General features: G+C 54.9%; 1 protein-coding gene across 1 annotated transcript in view; it reads left to right on the forward strand.

Moving 5' to 3' along the window:
- Window positions 1-15,866, forward strand: part of TIMP2 (TIMP metallopeptidase inhibitor 2) — a 51,133-nt gene that overhangs the window by 24,718 nt on the left and 10,549 nt on the right. The window contains exons 2-3 of the mRNA XM_024130027.3: window positions 12,142-12,242; window positions 14,343-14,451. Coding sequence (XP_023985795.1) covers window positions 12,142-12,242; window positions 14,343-14,451 — 210 coding nt within the window. The remainder of the gene's footprint in view (window positions 1-12,141; window positions 12,243-14,342; window positions 14,452-15,866) is intronic.

A 15,866-nucleotide genomic window follows, 5' to 3' on the forward strand; every position in this document is an offset into this window, starting at 1 on the left:
AACACCACAGCTGAGATGTAGGCGTGGGAAAGGTCCCATCCCTGCTTTCCTTCCCATTTTCACCTTTTTTTTTGTCCCTGGAAAATGTTGACCTGATATTATACTGTTTTTCCTTTGCAAGTACTGAGTGACAGACACTGCCCCACTTAACCGGAGCTGAACAGTGAACAGCACACACAGGACGTGTTCTAGTGGAGGATATAGGTAACAAGTGACCACCACGACAGATGGTGATAGAGGGATACTCAGAGAGGCGGGGTGACTGACCGGATATGTGTCTCTGAGCATCCAGCCCACAACCCCTGAATGCGACCATTTGTATGCAGCAGTAATGGCATCCCACAAGGTGTTTTTTGTTGGTTTGTTTTTCAGTTTTGTTTTAAAATCAATAGCTTGAGTGAGGAACCCTCCACCATCTCACGTCTCCATCATGTGAGTCTCCGTCGTCTGTGGCTTTTCCATTTTAGGTGGAGAAAATGTTTGATCCCAGCCCAACGTGAATAAGAAAAAAGTCCTGGGGCCAAGAGAGCTTTGTCACTCCCAGGCCATATGAGGATTCCCTGTGGGGAGGGGCGCTGGCCTTTAGTGGGTGCTCAGCTGGAATTCCCATCTGTCGCTATGGGATCACCTCGGTCTGGTGGAGGGGGTGCCGCGGGATCACTGGGTTTAAAGCCGTGGCCACGATGGGACCCAAACACTGAGTAATGAGATCCTCGTGACTCGGGCTGGAAGCCGCAGTCTCATGAAGGGGCAAGCCTGCCTTTAAGTGCGTTATTTTTGTTTCCACTTTCAAAGGGCATGTTTGTGGCCCGTGTGTTCTAGGTGAGGAATTGTCCCTTCTTGGCCACACTTGAGCTAAAAGTAGGTGTGGGGGATGGGCAGCGGGCCATGGTGGAGGCTGACTCAGCTCTGCCGGGACGGTCACTCCCACATTGTGCCCTGGCAGCTGGATGAGACGCCCTGCCCTTTCCCACCTGCCCTGCAGAAGGCTGAAGGGGGGCGGGCCAGGGTACCCCCTTGCCCAGGTCAGTGACGTGGGTAATGAAACAGCCCTCCAGGACTACCCCCCGCCCGCCGCCCGCAAAAAGAGCTGACCCTCCAGTGACTCCCGATGGAGATGTCACCGGTAACTTCCATCTCTCATTGGTATCCAGGGGGTGGGCTGGGATCCCAGAAGACACTGCCTTCACTCCCTGTCGGTCACTTTGACATGACTGGACTATGGTGCCAGGGGCCCTGGGACAGCGCCACCTGGAAGGGTTCCGCCCAGTACTGCCGCGGGGCAGTGGGGACCCCGACACGGTGGCTCCTCCTAAAGGGTCCTCCCCCAGCGTCCTTCCCCACGTGTCCTCCCTCCCTCCCTCATGGGCTCTTCCTCTCTGAAACTGCCTCTTCTAGAACTTTCCCCTGGTTTTGTGGTTCATCCCCCCACTTTTGGGGGCAGCTAGCCTGTTCCTGTTTCACTCTGTGTTGTCAGGTCACTTCCTTGCAGCCCAGCCAGTGAGTCCTCCCCAGACGGCAGCCGCTAGGGAAGGCCTCCGTGGCCGGCCTGCTGGTGGACAGGCCCTCCGTTTGCCCAAGGGATCCACAGGCGGAAGACGGCACCGGTGGTGCCGGCTGCGAGGTCCGCTGTCCACAGGCAGGTGCGGGCCAGCAGTGACCGACAAGGACCAGGACACTTTGGAAGCAGGGACAGAAGAGGGACTGCTCCAGCTCTGGAGGGGCCGGTGGGCACCCTCGGTTTGGATGTGACCCCGCGTTCCATGTGTGCTGCTCCGAGGGTCCTCATGCCTGTCCCCTCCCCTGCCCAGCCAGGTGCGAGGCTGTAGTGTGTATGAGAACATCCAGAATCTCAGAAATGTAAAATAATGGGAAAATAGGTTTTTCAAGTTGGGGTGGAGGGCAGGGGACCCTCTTTCAGGCCATGAGATGCGGGCAGCTTCTTGCCTCCACGTGATGGAGACATGATGGAGAGCCGATGGCGGAGTGCAGCCCACCCTCGTCCTGGCTGGAGACGGGAGGCTGGGTGGACTGCACACCGCACACCACCCGCTCCAAGGGGCAGCTGGGCTGCCACCTGGGCTCTTCCTTGCTAAGCTAACGAAGACTAGCCGAGGAGAGGGGGCACGAACCACCCCGCCTGCGCACCCAGCTTGCTTGCCTCCATCCACACTGGCAGCTGGGAGGGTGGCTCTGGGGTTCCAGCCTCTCCATCGCTGCCCCTGGCTCCTGAGAAATGCCGTGGATTGGAGTCGGCCCACAGACCGCACGCCTCAGCGTCCCACGCCAGGGTCACCGCTGCTGCTCTGTCCATGCGGACGGGGGCCTGGGCCACAGGCCCGGCACTCGAGCGTTCACTCCCCAAAATGAGGCAGCCTGGAAGGGGAGACCTGCCCGAGGTCACGGCCCACCAGCGGCGGCGTGAGCCCAGGACCCTTGTCTGCTGCCCCTCGCTTGTTAGCTGTCCGTCCAGCCCCTGCCTCAGCCTGTGGGTGGGGAGGGATCGCGGGGGGCGGGGGGGGGGCGGGAATCCTCGCAGCATCTCTCCCTCCTACCCCCGCTCTGCTCCGGGCTCCAGGCTCGGGCTTGCGGGACTGAGCTTGGCTCCTTCTCGGGGTCTTGGCGGAGAAAGTGCAGAGCAGCAGTTCCCTCCACAAAGCCGCACTGTTCTCAGCAAACCCTCCCAGGAGCGGGGATGCATTTTTTTCAAATGATTCAGCAGCACGTGAGTGGGAAGGGCCCGAGCCCAAGGCTTCAGAGACCGTGACCAAGGCCTCTGGCATGAGATCCTGCTGGGCCCCCAGGGAAAAGGGAGGAAAGGTGGCGGGGCTTGAGTCAGGGGTCCTATCTGGGTCCTGGGGGGTCGGGAGGGCAGCTTGGAAGCTGGGCGGTGAGTGCTGCAGCTTCTCTCTGCATCACCAAGGCGCTTTTAGAGATGTTTCTCTCCTGCTCCCGAGGGGAGCCAAAGCAAAGGGACAGGAAATGGAGATGGGAGAGCTGGTCTCCATGGAGACGGGGCATCCAGTGGACAGCGGCTCACGTGTACGTGCTAGAATCTTGAACAGCACTGGGCAGGCCTGGCAGATCCCCAGGTACCGGGCTCATGGGCAGCGTGGACCAGGGCTGGGGTTGTACTGCTGTTTCCTGTTGTCTGTCCTGCACCCGTCCCTCTCCCTGCCCCACCCTCAACTCCTGAAAAAACACATCTGCTCTGAGCAGTTGTCATTCCGGGCGTTTTTGACCCTGGCCTGAGTCACGCTGGCCAATCTTGCCCTCACACTGGACACCACAGCCCTGCCGCGGACATCTGTTGGCTCCTGGGGTTGGGGAGGTTTGGGGGACCTGGGGGTGGGTCTGGTCTGTCAACAGCTGCTACGGGGATGGAAGAAGCCCTCGGTTCCCTGCAGCATCACAGGGCTGTTTTTAATTACTTCATTTCCCTGAAAGCGGCGAATTTGGAGGAGGTCTGCTCCACCCCTGGCTGAACAGGGCCTGGCATTGAGGCCAGGGAAGGCAGAGCTGAGTGCTTGGGGAGAGCCCCCAGGGCCATGTCCACCATGGGGCAGCCGGAAAGGTGAAGCCTGGGTGCGCAGTGAGGCCAGGGGGGCAGGTGGGGCTGGATGCTCCCACGGCCTTCTGGGCACCAGGCCAGCGCTGACGCAATGCATCCCTTGTGACATCTCCCAGGCTGCTTGGCCACATCCCGTTTCCACGTGCCGTTCTGTAGGGAGGGGCGTGGCCCCGAAACCTGGGGAGTCCCAGCGGTCTGCAGTCCATGTGAGCACGACCCTCTTTCTAAATCATCATCCACCCGCCCCCTAACCCTGTAGCTGGTGCGGTCTGCCCCCCACCCCAAAGAAGCAGATGCAGCCCATTGCAGAGGCTCACGGTGTCTTTACCGTGCTCCCCACAGCCCACTGAGATGGTTTAGTTACTTGTAAGCAGTTAGGGATCCCTCGGTAATCCAGAGCAGGGCTCTGAAAAATATGATCACTTCATTACAGCTTTCATGGGGCAGAGCAGCAGACTGTGTGTCTGGGGTGTAGACGCAGGAAGCGGGGCACCCCTCATTTTCTGACTCTGCCCTTAAGGGTTAGTGGTAGCTGAGATGGAGGCACCCCAGTCCACCCTCCACTGGGACTTGGGGCAAGTTCATCAAAATTCAAAGGTTAAGGGGCCTCCGCCAGGTCAACCAGCCATACAGTGTCACTGTGTCCACCCTAAAGGGACAAGAGACTCTCATCCCAAGAGGCAGCCTCGGGATGTAGCTGCAGGCGTTAAGCGAGGACCTTGGTAGCTCTGTGATTGGAGGGTGTAGATGTCTACCCTCGCGGTGCCCCTTCTCTGGAGAGTGTAGACAAAGAGTGTGGAACCCACCAGCCCTCCCCAAGTACCCCAGCAGTGCAGAGCACACCTGGAGAACTGGGGGTCCGAAGCCTGGCCGGGAGTAAGTGGGGGCTGGATCTCGTGTGGGACAAAATCGTTGCTTTCTGAATTCCTCTGAAATGGTTGGCGTGTAGTTTTTCCCAGAGACAAGGAAACGGACCAAGTGACCCTCTACTCTCAAACCAGGGCTCGCGTTCCAGGCACAGCAGCAGAGGGGCCCCCACCCACTCTTGATTGGGGCCAGTAGGGTCTTTGGTAAACGTGCCGGCCAGTCGAAAGCCCCTGACCTCTCCCACACAGCGGATGGCTTTGAGACCGTGTGCCCCTCACCGGAGGGACCACTGGGCATTTTACATGAGGCCGTGACCAAGACTGAAGAGCAGGGCGGCGAGGTCCGTGTTAATTGCCTGTCTCGCTGGGCCTCCAGATCTGAGCTGGAGGCTGCAGTCGGTGGGCGGGGAGGTGACGGTGGCCCCTGCTGATTCTGAGGCACCCTTGCCACCCTGAGTCAGTGCATACACATAAGGCTCAGATGGTTCGGAGTTTTGACCTTGTATTTAGACGGATGTTTTTCTGAATCCCGGCGATTCCCGCACCTGTTGCAGGCAGACCCGTGATTTTTCCCCGAGCCGGAAGCTCTGCCTGGGCAGGCTCTGGGGTCTGGGGATTCTGGGGTGTTGAGTGTGTTGGTGCAAGGCCGTGAATGTCTAAGAGTCAGAGTCCTGCCATCCACAGTTTTACCGTGCTCTGGGGTCGGGAGCCCATGCCGAGCAGCGTAGCCCCGTTGGGAAAGATCCTACAGGATACATTCGTACGTGTAGCATATGGCATTCCTCTGGAGAGAAGTTGGGCCCGTGGTGAGACAGTCAAGATAATTCAGCTTATTTCAGTGTGAAATAAATGAACTTCTGACAGGCAGTTCTCTTTCAGGGCCCGGCTCCCCCATAGACTATGTCCTTGGCTTCTTGTTAATCTCCATTGCCTCCCCGATAAGGTCTGCAGACACGTGAGGACTGAGACGTTGGCGGGGTGTGGGAGAGACTTAAATCGGCCTGGGCGGGTCGAGTGTGTTGCTCCTCTGGACCGGCCCTGGCCACAGGGTATGCTGGGGACACCCAAGGTTTCCTGCCAGCCTCCTCCCTGTCCCCTCCCCCCAGGGCAGTGGCAGAGTCTGGCCTCCGTTGGTTTTGCCCAGGCTGTTGTCATCTCTCGGAGTCTGAACATAGCCTGTGTTCTTTGGATCGTCGTCCGCAGCCTTGACTTTCCACCCACCCCGTTCTTTTCCATCCCAAATCTGGCTGGGCGGACTAGGGATTGTTTTTGCAGGCTCCTAGGGGGGGAAGTGACGTCATGTGGTGTCCACAGCCTGAGTGGCGGGGGCAGGGGCTCTGCGGTTGCTTGTGCTTTGAATTAAGTCCACGGCTGTGCATTCCAGTAGCCAACATCTGGCAGTGAATTCATCAGCCAGTGTATCACCCTTGATCTCAAACCCAGATGTTGTGTTAACGGCAGGAGAGAAAGAAGAAAAAATCTGAGCAGCCCAGGGAGAGGCCATCATTTTTGCGTCCACAGCGGTTAGAACAGGAATCTTTATAGAGACTCTCCCTCCTACGGCTGCCCCTGGTTCCCCAGGGGCAGGATGGTGGAGCAGAGCTGCTCCACTCATGGGGGGTGGACAGGACCTAGGCTGATCCCCAAACCCAGGGCCAAACGCCAGGCCCAGCATGCAGTAGGTGTTTGGTAAACATGAGTCCATGCCTCCATTTTAACTTCTTCCCAGATTCTTTGGGTCTCTTTGCTTCTCCCCAGCCCTGTCCTTTAAATGGCCTGGGACTCAGAGAGGCCCATCCCTCACTTGGAGTGGCCTCCTGTCTGGAGCTCAGGGTTATGCCCATTGCTCTAGGTGCAGGAAACACATTTCTGGAAAGCTCTTCTTGCCTCCATCTCTGTCTGCCGCTGGCAGTTGGAAAGAGCGTGCTTCTCGGTTCTCCTGTCCATCATCTATCTTCCTGCCCGGGGTTGGATCTCCTCGAAGGCAGGGACTGTTAACTGAAGACCTTTCCACACCTTACCCCCTTTTCCCTTTGGGCAACAGGAGGGGGCCCATGCTTTTTGGATTTATACTTAAAAGGCAGTCCGACTCGGAACTCTGAGCTTGGCATGGAAGACAGCCCCCACTCTGGCTCATGCCGGGGCCAGAAAGCTGAGGGTCGGGATGTACGCAGCCGAGTTGGCTGGGGTCCACTGTGCTGCTGCCCCGCCCTCCCTCCCTTGTGGGGCCCCTCAGGTCTCCCATCTGTAACTTGCCTGTGGGAGCCTCTGGCTGTGATCAGTTGATCAGCCAATGCTTTGCCTGTGTCCCCCCCACCCCACCCCATGCAGAGTGGTGCTGAGCCCAGATGGTACCTGCTGCCCTGAGCAGCTCAGCGCTGTGGATCCCTCGCACCTACGTGGACAGGTGTGTGTGCACAGCATCTCTCTTCCATGTTTGGAGGGTGTTGACACTTTGGGGAAGTTTTCCATAGAACTGGGCTTTCTTTTCTCTCTTGCTTCTCTTTCTTTCCTTCCATTTCTCTCTTTTTTTTAAATTTTTATTTGTTTATTCATTTATTTTTGGCTGCATTGGGTCTTCGTTGCTGCACGCGGGCTTCCTCTGTTTGTGGTGAGCAGGGGCTGCTCTTCGATGCGGTGCACGGGCTTCCCACTGCAGTGGCTTCTCTTGTTGCGGAGCACGGGCTCTAGGCGCATGGGCTTCAGTAGTTGTGGCACGTGGGCTCAGCAGTTGTGGTGCACGGGCTTAGTTGCTCCGCAGCATGTGGGATCTTCCCGGACAAGGGATCAAACCCATGTCCCCTGCATTGGCAGGTGGATTCTTTAACCACTGTGCCACCGGGGAAGTTCCCCCATTCTCTTTCCTTTTGTAAAATGTTGAGATTCCCACCCAGAATTCAAAGACCCCGAAGAATGTGAATTCCTGTGCTGCGTGGACGAGCCCAGTTGGAGATCTCCCCATCCCACCCACCACCTCCCTGCAGGCAGCTGGCAGCCCAGGGGCCAGTGAACATTCTAGTCTTAACTCTGCACCCTGGATTCAACCAATCTCTTCTTTTCTGACAAATTTTAAAAGGCGAGTGTGTGGTCTGTGACCCCAAAGCAGGCGCATCAGGAAGCTGAATCAGACCCAGACCCGGGATGCTCACTGTCCAGAGTGGGCTCCCCAGGCCTGAACATGGTGCAGCTCTCCTTACCCCGCAGCCCCCGAATGCACGAATTCGCACCATTCTTCTCCGAGGTGCTGGGTTTTTTTAATATAAATGTATTTATCTATTTTTGGCTGTGTTGGGTCTTCGTTGCTGCGCGCAGGCTCTCTCCAGTTGGGGAGAGTGGGACCACTCCTCGTTGCGGTGAGCAGGCCTCTCATTGCGGTGGCCTCTCTCATGGTGGAGCACGGGCTCCAGGTATGCGGGCTTCAGTAGTTGCGGCACACGGGCTCAGTAGTTGTGGCTCACGGGCTCCAGAGCGCAGGCTCAGCAGTTGTGGCGCATGGCCCTAGCTGCTCCGTGGCATGTGGGATCTTCCCGGACCAGGGATCGAACCCGTGTCCCCTGCATCGGCAGGCGGATTCTCAACCACTTCGGAAGCCCCCGAGGTGCTGTGTTTGTTCTGTCCTGAGCTACACCTGCATCGTGTGTCAGGCACCGCGTCACGTGCCCCCCCCCCCCCTTAGTCCTCCCACACCTTGATGGTGTGCAGATACTGGCGGCCGTGTCTCCATTTCCGATGTGAGCAGCTGAGTCCCAGGGAGGTCAGGGAACTTCCCTGAGGCTACACAGCAGGGAGGGGCTTCAGCAGGATGGAGCCCCTCTGCTGCTCCCTTTCAATTAAGAACTCAGACTGCCTGGGAGCCTTAGGAGCTTTTATAAGAGAAAAATGCGTGGACCTTGATGTGTGGAATGGAATGGAGTCCCTTGGATGTTTGGGAGTAGTTTTTGCTTATTTTCTTTCTTTCTTTTTTTTTTTTTTTTTTTTTAATTTTATTGAAGTATAGTTGATTTACAATGTTGTTAATTTCTGCTGTACAGCAAAGTGATTCAATTATACATATATATATTCTTTTTCATATTCTTTTCCATTATGATTTATCACAGGATATGGAATATACTTCCCTGTGCTCTACAGTAGGACCTTGTTGTTTATCCATCCTGTATATAATAGTTTGCATCTGCTAATCCCAACCTCCCAATCCCTCCCCACCTCCCCCTTGGCAACCACAAGTCTGTTTTCTACGTCTGTGAGTCTGTTTCTGTTGCATAGATATGTTCATTTGTGTCATATTTTAGATACCACATATAAGTGTTATCATATGGTATTTGTCTTTCTCTGCCTGACTTACTTCGCTTAGTATGATCATCTCTAGGTCTATCCATGTTGCTGCAAATGGCATTACTTCATTCTTTTTATGGCTGAGTAGTATTCCATTGTATATATGTACCACATCTTCTTTATCCATTCATCTGTCGATGGACATTCAGATCGTTTCCATGTCTTGGCTGTTGTGAATAGTGCTACTGTGAATATAAGGGTGCTTTTATCTTTTTTTTTTTGGCTGCATTGGGTCCTTGTTGCTGCACGTGAGCTTTTCTCCAGTTGCAGCTAGTGGGGGCTTCTTTTCGTTGTGGTGCGTGGGCTTCTCATTGGGTGGCTTCTCTTGTTGCAGAGCACGGGCTCCAGGTGCGTGGGCTTCAGTAGTTGTGGCACTCGGGCTCAGTAGTTGTGGCTCACGGGCTCTAGAGCACAGGCTCAGTAGTTGTGGCGCACGGGCTTAGTTGCTCCGCGGCATGTGGGATCTTCCCGGACCAGGGCTCGAACCCGTGTCCCCTGCATTGACAGGCGGATTCTTAACCACTGCACCACCAGGGAAGCCCAGGGGTGCTTGTGTCTTTTTGAATTTTGAGTTTTCTCCAGATAAATGCCCAGGAATGGGATTGCTGGATCATATGGCAACTCTATTTTTAGTTTTTTGAGGAACCTCCATACCGTTTTCCATAGTGGCTGCACCAATTTACATTCCCACCAGCAGTGTGGGGGGGTTCCCTTTTCTCCACACCCTCTCCCGCATTTGTTATGTGTAGACTTTTTAATGATGGCCATTCTGACTGACGTACAGTGGTACCTCATTGTAGTTTTGACTTTTTGCTTATTTTCTAATGGCCAGCGGTGTGTTTATTGAACACCTGTAGTGCAGTAAGCATCGTGCAGGGTGCTGGACCTCTGAAAAGCAGTGCCGAAAAGTTCCAAAAAGCATGCCGAACTAGGTGTACCATAGTAAAATGTGGCAGCATTGCTCCTTTTAGAACTGTTATCTCCTTTGGATGTTCCTGGTTCATTTGATATCATGAGCTGAGGATGATGCCGCAGAAGAGCAAACTTACGACAGGACTAACCTGATGTTTACTGATTCGCATAAACACTTTTTTGTGCAGCATTGCAGTAAGGTATAGATGAGGCAGGTCGTAAGAGGGACCAAGACAAACCTAACCTGTGCTGCCATCCAGGTATCTCCGGGTCAGCTCAGCAAATAGTGAGCCCTAACTGTTCTGTGGTTAGAACGTAGCTTCTGTCTGTTAGAAGCTCCCAGGGCCCTGAGCAGACAGGTACAGATGTTTACAGCAGAGTGGATGAGAGATGTGGAATACACCAAGTGCTACGGGAGGACAGGATTTCCCAGAGGGAAGATGGGGAGGGGCTATTTCAGCTGGGTCTTGAAGGATGAATGGAAGTTCTCCAGGCAGAGAGAGGGAGATGGCATTCAGGGCAGAAGAAACTTGCCTGTCTAGAGGTATGGACACCCCTGGGCAGGTTCAGATTCAGGGAGTATTATGGACTGGTGGAAGAGCAAGAGTGGGGGACCACGGCGGCAGCCGAAATAGTCACTGGCTGGCACCGGGTTGCACAGGGTCTTCTGTTTTATTTTTATTTATTTATTTATTTATTTTTGCGGTATGCGGGCCTCTCACTGTTGTGGCCTCTCCCGTTGTGGAGCACAGGCTCCGGACGCGCAGGCTCAGCGGCCATGGCTCACAGGCCCAGCCGCTCCGCGGCATGTGGGATCTTCCTGGACCGGGGCACGAACCCGTGTCCCCTGCATCGGCAGGCGGACTCTCAATCACTGCGCCACCAGGGAAGCCCGGGTCTTCAGTTTTAGATGAGGGCAGCGTGCGGCCGAAAAAGGTGTTGGAACTGGACGGGACGTGACTGAGAAAAGATAACATGTGCTGGGGAGGGAGGATGCGTGGGGGGCGGGAGGAGACTCTGGGATCAGGTTGACCAGCTACCAAGGGCAAGGCCCTCTGTTCTAGGGTGGCATTTCCTAGATGTGGCTTTGTAGGTTGGGGCCTGGCTCAGCCTGGGAAACAGGAACCTGTGGCCTTGGCCAGTCATGACTCAGCGCCGACAGAAGGGAAAATAAGGATGGGTTTGGGCCTGGGTGGGGCGCTGGGGCTGTGGCGTGGGGCTCTGGTGCCAGGCTGGGATCCAGAGCGCATTTCAGGGGTCCAGGGGGATGGGCACAGATGGGGATCCGCGTGCCTGGGCCTCCCTGCTCTACGGGAAAAGACAGCCCTGCCTGGGGGCTCTGAGATTCCAGCTGCACATTGGGGAGTGGAGGTGGAAGGCTCCTCTGAGCCTGTCTGCTCCTTGTTTCTTTATTTTGCTCACACCCACACTCACGTGACCCTCATCCGGCGTGACCCTGAACAGCCGAATCTTGGAGGACAAAGCTTTTCAAAGTCATTAAAACAGGCCGTGCCACCAGCTGATAAGCCTCGAAATGAACAAAGGGAGGGCTCTGCCCAAGTGACAGGGTGCACTGCTGATCCGCGCCCCGTCAGGTTATGGGTTGGAGCAGAGTCTTGGCTTAATTGCTAGTGGGAAGCCCTGGGGTGCATGGCCCTCGAGCAGCTGCAGGCCCCCGGGAACATTCCGGAACCTTCCCAGCCTGACCTCTTCCCCTCTCCTTCATCTCGTGTCACGTTCCAGGATCATCCTTCTTTCTGTTTGGCCTTTTTCCTCGGCATCTGTCCCTCATGTCTGCTCGAGAGGCTCTTGAATGTCTCCTCCCCCCATTCAACGGTTAAAATGTTCACCTCCCTCTGCCGTGCCTCGGATAGAATATGTGTTATTACAGAGAATCATCCCTGCGACATCCCTCAGGGACACGTTGAGGACAGATTAGGAGGCTGACAAGATAGACCTTTTAGATGGAAGACCCCCAACCTAAATATGATGGGGCCCCTCGTAGGTAGGTAACTCCGCCTCTGCCTTCAGCCCAAGAGAGCCTGATTGCCAGTAGGCTGTGGGGGTTGGGAACTCACCATCCTTAACTGCGTGATCAGGATTGCAGACCGGTCAGCGTGCTTCTCTGCTTCCCCGGCCACAGATGCATACACGTTGGGGAGAAAGAAGAAAAGCCCCAGAGCACTCAAGCATGACATCAACAGCGAGCTGTTGTTCAAATCAGTGACGGCCCCAGCAGCCCCCTGTCGTGAGGGACGAGGGCTTCTGCTCTGGGGCCCTGTCGACAGAGGGCTCTAGCTTCACTCCTGGTCTTCCTCCTCGGGATGGAGTCCCATGCTGTACCCAGGGCTGGGATCATCTTGCCCCTCACCTCCCACCTCCCTGCTGCCCCTTGCCCTCTCCTTAGAGCCAGGACAGTCTTTCGGGGACTCTGCTCACCTCTCTGTCTTTGTTTTGCAGTGATCAGGGCCAAAGCCGTCAGTGAGAAGGAGGTAGACTCCGGGAATGACATCTACGGCAACCCCATCAAGCGGATTCAGTACGAGATCAAGCAGATAAAGGTAACGGCGACTGGCCCTGGGTTGCTCCATTGGGCAGAGCCGCGGGAGGTTTGGGAGCAGGGCCGGGGACCAGGCGGGGCCGTCCCACCATCTCAGTGCACCGCTGGGTCCCTAGGACTCGGTCCAGCCACCTCTGAGGCAGACAGCTAGGGGCAAGGGCATCAAGCCACAAGTGGATCTGATTTTCCTTAATCTGTAAATGCTGAGAAGTTGTGTGGGCGTGGTGTGTTCCCATCAGCTAGGTTATTTCAGAAATGTGTTATCTTCGTTTAGTTGAATATAAATCAGTGGCAGATCCTCAGCCTTAAGTTACCAAGTTCACAGCATCTGTGGAACGCTCAGTGAGTGCCTCTTCACCTCCCCGTGGCGGCTTCAGAGGCATTGGGAACTTGGCTGTTGCCTCTGGGAGCCCACGACCGATGTGAGAGCAGATGACCTAATTCCCCCAAACTGCGGGTGGACTCTAGTTTTGCCTGGTGAGCTTTATGTTCTAAGAGGAGGGGGGATTTGGAGAGAGGAGGACACCCGTGGACAGGCGTGCTAGGACAACTTCCTGAGAGAGGGGAGTCGAGGAAGAAATGGACGTGGCAGCCTGGCCGGTGACGGAGAAGATGCTTCGCCCGGGGGAGGGGAGGGCCAGGAGGCACTGGGGGCTGCAGACCGAGGGGGTGGTGGCATTTGTTAGGTTTTCAGAATGGTGGTTGTGTTCAAGGTCATATGGCAAGGAGCCCGTATTTGGGAGGGAGGGAGAGAGGGGAGGACGTGGGGGGGAGTTTGGGACGACAGGACCAGTGCTGATGGAAGTTTATTGTTGACAATTACTAACTCGGTCTATAAGAGGGAAGAAGATTCTAGGCTCCAGCTGGAGGAACAGCTTTTCGACCTGGTTAGTAGTTGTGGCCATCCATATTTAATTTTGCTACAAAAATAAAAAATAGAACATAAATGTTACCAGAAGGTCAAAGAAATGCTTAATCATCATGCCTGTGTCATTTAAAGAGGTGACCCAGTGTCTACACCTCTATTTATGAAGCGGGAAGGAAGGTTATCTCTGCTCTCATGACTCATTGAGGGGTCGTGAAAAGGCAGGTGTAGGCAGCAAGGAAGCACTCTCAGCCCTTTGGTGGCAGGCGTCATGTATAACCTTTCTTGGCATGAGTTGGGGTGTAGCTCTTGCAAAGCCGGTTCATCGTGACATTGGGATGAACCTGTTCCATTTGAGTTTGCTTGTTGAAACTCTTCCCCCCAAAACCAAACCACGCTATTAATCTCGGTTTAGCCACAGCAAGGGTCCTGATGCGGTTCGTGTGGAATTGTGGAGCCCGCGTGTCTGTGATCTACAGCCGTGTTTAGCCTCCTCTGTTGGCGTGGTCCTGGCGCATGCGTGCGCTCCCCTCTCCATTGCCCCCACCCCCGCTCACCCGGCTTCCAGCAGCCTGCACCCCCAAAACTGGGGTGGAGGGCAGTTCTCAGTCCACACTCGGGCCGCCGCCTGTCACTGTCCCCGATGGGGCCGCAGGAGCTCCCTGGCTGTGGCTTTCTCACTTCCTGCCCGGGCACTGGAACAATGCACCCCTTCACCTGGGCAGCAGGTCTGTTCCCAAGAGGCTGTAAGATAATCACAAGTTGAACAGTCAAACTCCACTTGCCCAGGCAGTTACATCCTAATTGAGAGGTGCCCCTCTGCTCCGGTCCCCCTCCAGTAGCCAGTGCTTAAAATTCCTGGAAATACACAAAAGTGGTGATCCTCCGTGATGGGTCAGAATCACCTGGAGATACATAAGCCCCTCCCCAGGGATGCTGAGATGACCTCACAGGTGGTAGGGAGAGCAGGTGTATTATCTGAGGCGGGTCCCTCTGGATGACAGTCTCGTCCCCAGCCTGGTGACAACTGCCACACTAAGCAGTAAATCAGAGTGACTCCGGGGAATCCTGTGCATTAGGAATGGTCGTCTTCTAATCTGTCTCACTGGTACGTCTCCATCCCCTTTTCCATGTTGGCAGTACCACAGGTGCAGGTTGGGGCGCCCCGCCGTGTTCGGGATGGGAACGTGGCTGTGCCACGCAGTTCGTTTACATTCCTCATCCTCCTCTTTCCAGATGTTCAAGGGACCTGACAAGGACATAGAGTTTATCTACACGGCCCCCTCCTCCGCAGTGTGCGGGGTCTCGCTGGACATTGGAGGAAAGAAGGAGTATCTCATTGCAGGTGTGTATGTGGATATGGGCATGGAACGTTCTTAGAGGCCGTCCAGGGGCGGGGAGGCGGGGCGGCTCGAAGTGGAACAGAGCCCTGAGGATACGCACAGTGCTATTCGGAAGTCTCGGGGAGTCCCTGCCTAATTCCTGTCAGAGAATTAGTGAATTTTCTCCTGTCCTAGGCATTCCCCTTGTTAGAACAGTGGAACCAATGTGACTTGATGGGAAGGAACAAAGTAAACTGGTATTCATAGGAAATTTGAGGTCAGGTGGACGCAAAGAGGTGAGATGCCGGAAGTGCTCAAGCCTGGACAGGAGGCGGGGAAGGAGAGTTGAAACCTCATTTTAAATCTCTTGATATTATTATGTTCTCTACTCACCTGCTGCTTTGTTCATCGTATCCCTCTTTTTTTACTGTGATAAAATATATATAACATAAAATTTACCATTTTAGCCATTTTTAGGTGTACAGTTCAGTGGCATGAAGCACATTCACATTGTTGTACCACCATCACCACCATCCGTCTCCAGAACTTTCGTCTTCCCAAACTGAAACTCCATGCCTGTTAAACTCCCCCCGGCCCCAGCCCTGGCAATCTCCGTTCTGCTTTCTGTCTCGGTGAATCTGACTCCTCTAGGGGCCTCATAAAAGTGGAATCGTACAGCGTTTGCCCTCTTGTGATGGGCTGATTTCACTGAGCATAAAATGTTCGCAAGGTCAGCCATGTTGCAGCAAATGTCAGAATTTCCTCCTTTTTTTAAGGCTGAATAATACTCTGTTGTGTGGACAGACCACATTTTGTTTATCATTGCATCTCTTTTAAAAGTTATATTCTTGGGACTTCCCTGGTGGTCCAGTGGATAAGACTCTGCGCTCCCAATGCAGGGGACACGGGTTTGATCCCTGGTCAGGGAACTAAGACCCCACATCCCACATCCCACATGCCGCATGGCGCCGGCAAAAAAATAAATAAATAAAAGTTATATTCTTTTATTCTTACATAAAATGATTTCCCCTTCTTTCTACTGCCTCCTCTGCCCACCCACCTAGGCTTCACCCCCAGAGTCCAGAGCAGGTGTCCTCACAGTCAGCACTATTGACATTTGAGACCAGATCATTCTTTGTTGGGGGGCTTTTCCTATGCATGTAGGATATTTAGCTACGTCCCTGGCTTCTACCCACTAATTGCTGTAACATCCTCCCCCCAGTCGTGGGGTCTCCGACATCACCAAATGTTCCCGGGGCGGGGGCAGAATCACCCCGAGTTGAGACCCCCCCCTCCCCCGGTCTAACAGAACCTCCAGTGACGCCGTAAATGCTGTATGCCCGTGCTGTCCGGTATGGCCGCCATGAACCACACGTGGCTGCTGAGCACTTGAGCTGTGGCTGGTGCAGCTGAGGGGCTGGGGCTTTCATTTTACTTC

This window comes from Physeter macrocephalus, chromosome 14, assembly GCF_002837175.3.
Source record: "Physeter macrocephalus isolate SW-GA chromosome 14, ASM283717v5, whole genome shotgun sequence".
Lineage (NCBI taxonomy): Eukaryota > Metazoa > Chordata > Mammalia > Artiodactyla > Physeteridae > Physeter > Physeter macrocephalus.